This window comes from Lates calcarifer, unplaced genomic scaffold (assembly GCF_001640805.2).
Source record: "Lates calcarifer isolate ASB-BC8 unplaced genomic scaffold, TLL_Latcal_v3 _unitig_648_quiver_1389, whole genome shotgun sequence".
In the NCBI taxonomy this organism is placed as follows: domain Eukaryota; kingdom Metazoa; phylum Chordata; class Actinopteri; family Centropomidae; genus Lates; species Lates calcarifer.
In genome coordinates this window covers 17,876-28,686 of record NW_026117876.1, presented here as the reverse complement: position 1 = coordinate 28,686, position 10,811 = coordinate 17,876, and the positions used below count along the sequence as shown (strand labels likewise).

Genomic DNA, 10,811 nt, shown 5'->3' with positions numbered 1-10,811 from the left:
AGTAGACTCTCCTCCATTGGCATCACTCACACCCCCCTATACTGGTTTCGTTCTTATCTGTCAGGCCGCACTCAGTTCATACAGCTAAAATCCTTCAAATCCAACCCCTCCCCAGTCACTACAGGTGTGCCCCAGGGCTCTGTCCTGGGGCCCCTTCTCTTTATCACTTACCTTCTCCCCCTTGGCAATACCTTCCGTAAATTCAACATCCATTTCCACTGCTTCACGGATGACACCCAGCTCTACCTCTCTAGCAAGCCGAACTCCACTTTCCCACCTTCCTCCCTCACCTCCTGTTTATTGGAAATAAAATCCTGGTTCACCACAAACTTTCTAAAATTAAACAGTAATAAAACTGAGATCCTTCTGGTTGGCACCAAATCCACTCTATCCAAAGTTGACAGCTTCTCCCTCACTATCAACAGCTCCCCAGTTTCCCCTTCCCCTCAAGTTAAGAGTCTGGGTGTCATCCTCGACAGCACACTATCATTCCAATCTCATATTAATAACATCACCCGGTCTGCATATTTCCATCTACGCAACATAAATCGACTCCGCCCCTCCCTCACCCCCCATGCTGCTTCCACCCTTGTCCACAGCCTCGTCACCTCCCGCATCGACTACTGCAACTCTCTCCTCTTTGGCCTTCCTCAAAAATCCCTCCATAAGCTTCAACTGGTCCAGAACTCTGCCACTCGCATTATCACCACAACCCCCTCTTTCCATCACATCACCCCCATCCTTCAGCAACTCCACTGGCTCCCAATTAAACAGCGCATTGAATTCAAACTCCTCCTGCTTACTTTCAAAGTCATACACAACCTTGCCCCCCCCCATATTTATCTGACCTCCTACACATCGCCACCTTTTCCCATTCCCTCAGATCTTCCTCCTCCATTCATCTCTGTATACCCTCTGCCTGTCTCAGCACCGTGGGGAGCAGAGCATTTAGCCGCTCTGCTCCCCAGCTCTGGAACTCCCTGCCACCAGCCCTCCGAAACATTGACTCCTTTCCTGTTTTCAAATCCAGACTCAAAACCCATCTGTTTAAGACTGCCTACTCACTCTAACCTACTTACTGCAACTTCACCGCCCTACATTTCTTTTATGTTGATTCTATCCATTGTTGTTTTTTATTGATTATTGTATATTGTAAGAGTTTTTTATTGTTTGTTGTATGATTCTTTTGTTTATTATATATTGTACAGTGTCCTTGGGTGTAAGAAAGGTGCTTATAAATAAAATGTATTATTATTATTATTATTATTATTATTATTATTAGAACTCAAAAGCACACCGGTGGAACCAGCCCTACCAGATTCTCCTCACCACAAAAATAGTAGTGACGATCATGGAAAGAGGGACCTGGATCCATGCCAGCCACTACAAACCAGTTCTTGAGCCCAGAGAGAACATCCCATCAATCAGTAAGTGAGCCAACACATTTCTCCACCTATTTGTGAGAGAGAGAAGGGTGTGGATCTTCAAAAGGGACACGTTTCTCAAACTCATGAGGAGGCAGCACATGGATTACCGGGGTAGATTTTGGTCATACTGCTGATGCAATGATGCCAACGACCATACAGTGGTGCTGGAGGGGTGGCAGATGCAGAGGAACTTGGAGCACATTCCTGCTCGCCGTCATCATTGTCCCGCCACTGCTCCAGGCTGAATGTTGTTTCACATCTCAATGATCTGCTGCACAAAGTGGGAAGCAAAGACTCTGATTTCAAACACTGGAGTCTGTGATCATGTTTGACTGAGGGAGGAGGGAAAGTGACACTGATTAAACTTTTGACACCTATGTTTGTTTTCTTGGTAGTTATTGCTGTTTTGATTTGTTGTGCTGTTCCTTGCATTAAAACCCTGATTGCTTCTGTAGTTAGAAATTCTGTGGGACAGTTCCTGAACTTGTCTCAGAGTGACCTCTCCCACAGGTCCCTGGACTGGATCCCACCATTTCAGTTTGATGACACTGAAATTGTCTGAATGAAACAATGAGGAATTCAGAGAAGAAAGAGAATCAACTCTGATTTTTTATAATTCTCACAATGATTTGAGCTAATGATCAGAATAAAAAGAGAATGTTGTGATTTGATATTTTGCATAGTAATTTTACATAACATAGTGTACTCTTGTTTGAATCATTTTATTTAGATTGTAAGGTTAATGGGTAATAGTGATTTTTGGTTTGAAATAATTGTGATTGGTGAGCATAAAATGGTCAAAGGAAGGAAATGTAATGGAAATTCTCATATAATTCATGATGATTGTGATTTATTGAAAATCACTTGTATTGTACTTCAACTGTGTGTTATGAAATATCATATGTTCAGCTCTTTTGCAGTCTGTTCTACACATCAGCAGGTGGACAGATAGTGGTGACCTTAGATCTGTGAACAAACAATCAGATCACGGGGGCCTCACTCTCTGTACACCAGTGAGGATAAACTGGCAGAGCTCCTTGCCCTGTCAAGGACGAGGAAGCGAAAGGGTAACTGCACAGCTGTGTCGTCTCTGAGAATGCTGACGCCTTTCTCTCTGAGCTACACTGTTGTGTAGTCTCCTGAAGATGTTGTTCTTTTCTTCTATGTAACTCGGTTAGTTAGTGTGTACTCTGAATTGCATTCAATCTATAATCTTTTGTACTCTGTACTCACTGTGCATCTCATGTTTGAGAAGTGCAGTGGGTCTGTTTGCAAACATGAACTAAACTTGCCGTTGACTCTGTACTTTATTGAACAAAACACACAGATGGGAACAAATGATCACATGTGTAGTTATAATAAAAACATGACTCACGTTCACTCATAGTAGTGTTATCTAAATCCGAGGTGCTCTCTGGATACATGACACCATGAGTTGTTCTTTTCCCAACATCTGCTTCATAGCCTTTGGTACAGCCATAGTTAATTCTGAATAGCACAGGGGGATGTAGCTCTAACGTTACTGTCCTTGGCAGAAATAAATTAAAGGATTGTTAGAATCTTTTACTTTCTGACACTGAGGAAAAACTGGAAAACTGAAACAGGAACACCTAATCCTTTAGTCAGCTCCCTGTACTTTTCAAGGTCAGTTAAAAACATAAAGAAAATAGGATGCTCCCTTATTAGAAGTGAAAACATGTGTTAATGGGTTTGGCATACACTGACGCATCAGCATTATCATAAAAGCAAACACACAGGACAATAGATTATTATTAATTTCAATATAAGGCTGATCATCTTAAGTCACGGAAGGTGTCGTAAATGTTTTTGTCAAGGGTGCCTTGAATTGTTATTGTTGAATACCAATCCTATTCCTAAATAAAGCCTAACATGAGGTACACAACCCATCGAAACTGTACATCAAATGAAGAGCATTTGAACCACTTCATAGTGGTATTATTGGTACAAGAAAATATGTTTTATGACTGAACAGTGGAATTAAATTCTACCCTCAAAACACATGATAATAGCAGCAGGTCTGTTTCCCTTCTGGTTTTCATGTTGCTTTAAGTGCCTGTTAGTTATACTTTAGCTTATCCTCCATATTTGACCGATTATCCTGTAATTATGCAGGTGCTGTTCCCAGCTACAAAGTAATGCTCAGGGAATAGGTGCAGTCCCAATTTCTGTGGCTTAAATTTGGCTTAAATTTGGTGAGCAGTTTAATCATAATTCATTATTTGCTAGATGATATAGATTTATACAAATGAAGACAATAATATTACTTGCGTATACTATTGTAGTTTGCTTTGGACAAAAGCATCTGTGAAATGAATGCCATGTAATGATGATATATCTTATTTCATTACAGATTAATTCAGTGTGCTTTACATTAATTTACAATACACTTTGTCATTACCAAAGCCTTTTGTCTTCCATGTAAACTATTTAGTTTACCTGTTAGAAGATTTTCATGTAAAGCAGAAGTTATGTGTGCATTATCCACAACTCCTTATTTTTTTTCACCCCTGAGTAATATTACAATAGTGTCCATCAACAACACAAAATGGCAATAAGTGAACAAGAAAAAATGAAAACAGAGAAAAATGAGTACAGTGCAGCATAGAAAAGCTGTTGTCCAACATTTCCTTGTACATGATACATTTTCATTCCATATCCCACTGAATCAGTTGAGTAGCTTAAAAGACAACCCCAGCAGGATCAGTCAGATTCTTTAAATGTGTGGTTTCAGATCATGGATGATTTTCCACTCAGTTTTTGTTTAATAAGGGTTAGTACAGGGTTAGACAGTGAGTCAGACCAGAGTTGTTGCATATGGCCCATTCTTACTAGTCTTGTTTTGTTTTGTAAAGGATGTTCTATCAAGGCTTAAATAATAAAATAAAAATTAATGTTGACAGAATGATCACCACCCAGTATAAAACTTGAGTTTTTCTTGCTCAGCTAACTGCTGGATAACTGCATACTCATAAATTCCAGGATGATCTCCAGTTTTGAAATTTTTGTCTCTGAGTTTTTCCCAGTAATGACTCCAGTTTCCATCTTTGTCTGCTCCATAACCAAACACATGGACCTAGGGAAAACAAAAATGAACATATAATAAAACCAAAACTACACAAGCAATGATGGCAACTGGATTACTGAGTGGGCCAGGGCATTCAGATAAAACAACCTATCAAGCTAGTTAGGCCAGCCAATGTGGGTAAGCCTACGCAGATACAATGTATATATAAGGCTTCATCACTGAGTATCTGTTCTTTGCTTGGACTTGGATTCAAAGGCAGTTAAAAAGGTATATTAGAGAATGGTGTGATCTGTCACAGGGCTCAGTAGATTTATGACAGCACAGCCTGATACTCACTGCACAGCCTGAACTGGAACAGAACCAGTTCCATGTTGGTGAAAAAGGGGTAACGGTGTGGTCACTTTAAGAGGTCATCGTGCCAGTATACACAGGAGGAATAATTAGAGGGACCAATAAACTCTTTCAATGTACATATGGTATGTGAATACAGATAGCCTTGGAACACTCCAAACTTTTAACCTCAATCCTTTAACCAAGTACTTTTTATATGTGATCTTAACCTGGTCTGGAATCAACCAAACAAAACAAAAAAGGGCACCTGATCAGAAAACTCTAACACTAACACTTTAGGCTGTTTTGGAAGATTACAAACATATTTTGTCCTTTACTTTGGAGGACTTATTCAGAAACCGAGAATGCAATAAAAGTGTGCTAACTTAGTTTTCTATCAGTCATAAATTATCTGCAATAACTTGTCAGTGATTCATGTGTAACAGCAACACTGGTGACAAGCACAAGTAAAAATCCAGTTAAAAAATGTACCTGCCTCATCACAGATGTGCAGGGCGAGAACTAAAGTCATGAAGCCAGTGGATGGATATGTCCCCTTTTTCTCCAGCCATGTGTCATGAACATATCTCATGAAAGCAGGATTGACCACCATCACCTGTTATAAATCAGAATTAACCTTTAAACTTATTTTTACCTTTGCAGCCAATAAAGTTTATTGTTGTTCATTCAAAGTAATACTTACCAGGTCCTTGTTAGCTTTGATATTTGATTTTACTGGCACGTATGACCTGTAGGAAATAATATGATGAAATGTTCAAATCAAACTAGAGCAGAGAATTATTCTCAATTCGCAACTTTATCTCAAGATGCTGTTATATAACTCAAGATAAATAAAGTGTGGACTTTTCAAATAAATTTGAAAAAAAAAAAGAGGTTAACAGTGACTTAAGACATAATAAGTTTATTTATATTTAACGAAAACCACAATTTTTTCCAAGCCTTAACCAAAGTGCTCTTGTTGCCTAAACCAGACAGGACTCTGAATGCAACCCCAGTCTCTGATGTGACAGTTGTGCGTTTTGTATGCTCACCATTCCCATAGGTGTAGCATCTCATTTATGCTGTAATCTATCCTGTGAACTGAAAAGTGGTGCTAAAAGGCTACCCACTGCATTAAAAAGTGATGCCAAGGGATCATGACCATGCATCTACATGTAATGAGCTGGGAGTGAGAATATGTTGCTGCAGACTGTTTGACTTTTATCATGTCCCTTATCCAACTGACCATTTTGTCAATCTAAAAAGCAAATAGTCTTAAGTGCTGAAGTTGAAGGCAACTGGACTTCTTTTAGGTTTCTTGAAGACGTTTCACCTCTCATCCAAAAGGTGGGTCGCTGCCCCACCCCGACATCATATGAGTTGTTAGGGTCTCATGTCTCAAGGTACCACACTAAACTGGTTTAAGTCCTATCTATCTGATAGGCTTCAGTTTGTGCATGTTAACGACAATTCCTCCATGTACTCAAAAATTAGACATGAAGTGCTTGAATCGATTCTTTTCACCTTGTATATGCTTCCCTTGGGCAATATTATCAGGAATCACTCTATAAATTTCCATTGTTATGCAGACGATACACAGCTTTATCTGTCAATGAAGCCTAATGAAACCAATCAGTTAGCCAAATTTCAGGCATACCTTAGGGACATTAAAACTTTGATGGCAAGCAACTTTTTACTTTTGAACTTGGACAAAACCAAGGCTATTGTTCTTGGTCCCAAACACCTCAGAAAGACATTTTCTAATGACGTAGTTACATTAGATGGCATTGCCCTGGCCTCCAGCTCCACTGTAAAGAACCTTGGAGTTATCTTCAATCAGGATATGTCCTTTAGCTCACACATAAAACAAATTTCTAGGATTTTTTCACCTGTGTAATATTGGCAAAATTAGACATTTTCTGTCTTAACAGGATGCAGAAAAACTAGTCCATGCATTTGTTACTTCCAGGCTGGACTACTGTAATTAATTATTATCAGGCTGCCCCAACAAGTCTCTAAAGACTGCAGTTGATGCTGCAGCATGAGTACTGTCAGAAACTAGAAAAAAGACCATATTTCTCCTGTGTTAGCCTCTCTACATTGGCTCCCAGTCAAATCCAGAATAAAATTCAAAATCCTCCTCCTCACCTACAAAGCCCTTAATGGTCAGGCACCATCATACCTCAAAGATCTCATAGTCCCCTATAATCCCACTAGGACATTGCGCTCCCAGAATGCTGGTTTACTGGTGGTTCCCAGAGTTTTCAAGAGTAGAATGGGAGGCAGAGCCTTCAGCTATCAGGCTCCTCTACTGTGGAACCTTCTCCCAGTTTCGGTTCGGGAGGCAGACACCCTCTGTACATTTAAAGTAGGCTTAGAACTTTCCTCTTTGATAAAGCTTATAGTTAGGGTTGGCTCAGGCTTGAACCATCCCTTAGTTATGCTGCTATAGGCCTAGACTGCCGGGAGATTTCCCATGATGCACTGAGTTTCTCTCTCTCTCTCTCTCTCTCTTTCTCTATCACTATGGATTCATATCCCATATTACATGTTACTAACTCAATATTTTCTCTTTCCCATAGTATTGTGCTCTTCCGTCTCTCTCTCCTCTTCTGCAGGTACTTCTGCCTCTGGAGCTGTAGAGTCTGACAAGCTTCCGGCTGCTCCTACAACACCACTCAACACCTGCTGTTATAATTAGACATTACTAGTACTAGTATTATTGCTACTTTTGCAATTATTACTTTAATTATCACTATAATCACTACTATTACTGTAGTATTGGTATAACTTTACTTTTTTTTACATGAAATCCATGTTATGCTATGTTCTTCTGCTGCTATTCTCTGCACCTCTCTTTCTCTGAGTCCAGTTCTGCTCGAGGTTTCTGCCTCTTAAAAAGAAGTTTTTTCCTTGCCACTGTCACCCAGTCCTTGCTCTTGGTGGGATTTGTTGGGTCTCCCTCTGTAAACACCATATTTTAAAGAGTATCATTTAGACCTGCTCTGTATGAAAAGTGCGTTGAGATGACTTTTGTTGTGATTCTGCATGATATAAATAAAATTGAAATGAATTGAATGGGGGTTAAATAACCTGGGTAATGATCTCAGGACTGTGTTAAACCCTTACGACACCAAGTATCATACCTATAATGCAGTCCTGAGATCCTCACCCAGGAGAATTAATCCCCATTCACACCTCGACCCATGTGATCCTAACGACTCAGATGCTAGCAGGATGGGGCAACGATCCATAAATGAGTCACACCGTGGCCAACTTTTTAGAATTGATGAAACTTTTCAGATGAGGTGAAACATCTTCAAGGAAACAACTGGAACTGAATAATAATTACAGACAATAACATTTCATAAAAGTGACCAACAGTGACTTAAAAAAAAACTACATTAACATTTCCTAACAGTGTCCTGAGTTTTAAAAATGCATTATTTCTTATATATTCATAAGATTCTTTCATTATTACTATATATTATTACTATATATTTACTTAATACTGGATACATTAGATCTACATACAGATGGGAACAAATGATCATATGTGTAGTTATAATAAAAACATGACTCACGTTCCAGAAAATCCTGTAGTGAGGGCTTTAATGAGCCACTCAAGGTCCTGTATCTTGAATGGAACCAACACAAGATGAGTGGTGTTATCTAAGTCCGAGGCACTCTCTGGATATATGACACGATGAGTTGTTCTTTTCCCAACATCTGCTTCATAACCTTTGGTAGGGCCATAGTTAATTCTAAATAGCAGAGGAGGATACAGTTTATGCATTACTGTCCTTGGCAGAAATAGATTAAAGGATTGTTAGAATTTTAACTTTTATTTTCTGACAAAAACTTTTCAGTGTTTGTCCCAGTGTCTCTAGTAACTGTTCAAAGTTTTATTTTGTGAAAAATTTACCTTATGATGACATCATTGAAATCTATCAGAGGTCCATAATGTGATCCCAGCAAATTAACAGAATTTCCCACCACAGCACAAGTCCTACAACGACCAGGGCTTGGCTCTATGAGAGATGGACTGGGTGGGAACATTTTAAACAGGGTGTTCACTGTTGTACTGTAGGAATCAAAGTTGCGTTTTTCGGCCTGTAAACCCTGACATATCAAAAATAAACTGCTGTTAGATCAGTTGTTTTGTGGTATTATGTTGGCAAGCATGCAGAAAAATAAAGCAGTGACTGCATTGATGATTAAATTTCACTTCCTGATAGTTTTCCTGCCAACTCACCGTCCACCACCTGAAAGAATCCTCTGAGAGTTTGTATTTTGATGACAAAAATGGTTCAACTGATTTATTCAAACGCTGCGTAAACCACTGATCTTCATCTGATAAACATTTCTCACAAGCACAGCGACTTGTGTCCTGATGCTGGAGGAAGTTTTCCCAAAGCCTCTCTGACACATGTTCACCCAAAAACACACAGACACTGATGACGCAGAATAGGAAAATGAGCACCCTTTGTTTTGTCATGGCCTGGGTGAAGCTCGTGACTGGGAATCTTGTTTGGATGGCTTTGGATGTAGGCAATCTGTAGGCAAAGTGTGTGCACGGTGAAATACAAAGTCTACATTCATGAATCAGAGGGAAAAAGAGAAACATATAATGTTTATTATCAGCTATGATCAACAACAAAACAATATGAGGCTTGTTGGTAGTGGATATCTCACTACACAATCCATTTATATAGACTCAAACTACATCAGCAAAATACAGCTGCTAGTAAGGAAATGAACATCACAGAATGCATTACGTCTTGTGTAAGGACTGCAGGATTGAGTTTTTATACGAGCATAATTTTTTAAATTATTATATGACATTATTATTATTATTATTATTATTATCATTATTATTATCAATGATAATAATAACTTTTTACTAGATTCTTGTAAATGTTTTCATTCATTATGAGTAACACTGTACCCTTTTCTCCTACCTGATCACAGAGTAAATCCAGTCTAGTCCAGTTTGGCAAAACCTTTATACCAGTAAAGAGCACGGGAGAATGATGAACAACAATTGATTCACGGGATACAAATTCTAGGAAGATGAGAGGAGGTTCGCACATATGTGGGAGGGCGTGGTTTAAGCAAAGGTGTCCAAAATCCATACAGACATGAGGTAGATGATGAGAGAGGACATTTTTTCTTCGATTTCTTCTGTCAGTAAAATGAACACCTGAGGGGGCTCCAAGTCCTCCACTTCTGCTCCAAAGTCTGACGATTAAAAATGATAATAATAAACGCATAACGCCACCAGGTGTAGTCTTCTGTACAAATTCCAGTATCCGTATTTGAAATTAAATTCACTCGTCATCCTTCTGTCAGTCCTTGTGGTTGTACTGGAGTCTAATCCAAACATGTGTTTCATTTTTACCGTGGGAGCTGTTACGATGCTGTGAGCAGCAACACTGCAGGAAAAACGGATTCCCCTGGTGCGGATCATTTTTAAGTCCATGTAACTATCACACGATTAAACAAATATGAGGTCTGTAATCCAAGAAACTAAAGTCGCGCGTTTAATAGAAATAGACTCCTCTGCAGCACTGAGTGATACTGACCACATGACATAACAAGGATAATAATAAACACTTCTGGTATTCCATAGTCATCAGAAATATCACTAAAATATTATCACTGCTACTGTTATTATGCAGTAATATAATAAAAGTGGTTCTGTGGATTTATTATGTAATATTTATAATAATGATGATAAAATAAATACAGTACTATAATTTTTGATAATAATTTTAAGGGATACACCTCAGTAGACACTTCTTCCAGGTCTCAGATTTCCTCTGTTCCCTTGCATTTACTGCTCCTCTCTGTAATTTTACAAACATCTTCTTCAGAGATTCTAGTTTGTGTTTTAATATATGTGCCCTTTGTATATTTTTTATGATACTACTGCATGTTATGGGGTGGGGGGTGGGGGGCTATGGTGCAATGGTTGAATTTGACTGTTGAATGTGCAGGGCTAGAAC

The 10,811-nt window shown here is 39.0% G+C and overlaps 1 protein-coding gene across 1 annotated transcript; it reads right to left on the bottom strand.

Annotated features, from left to right (window-relative positions):
• Positions 1 to 1,508: 1,508 nt before the first annotated feature.
• LOC108879391 (CMP-N-acetylneuraminate-beta-galactosamide-alpha-2,3-sialyltransferase 1-like) lies at positions 1,509 to 10,175 on the bottom strand. The gene is made up of 7 exons (XM_018670633.2): positions 9,765 to 10,175; positions 9,059 to 9,359; positions 8,729 to 8,925; positions 8,388 to 8,567; positions 5,507 to 5,552; positions 5,296 to 5,419; positions 1,509 to 1,759 (listed from the first exon to the last, which is right to left on the bottom strand). The coding sequence occupies exons 2-7, from the start codon at positions 9,299 to 9,301 to the stop codon at positions 1,509 to 1,511; spliced, it is 1,041 nt and encodes a 346-aa protein (XP_018526149.2). The 5' UTR covers positions 9,302 to 9,359; positions 9,765 to 10,175.
• Between the last annotated feature and the right edge of the window lie 636 nt (positions 10,176 to 10,811).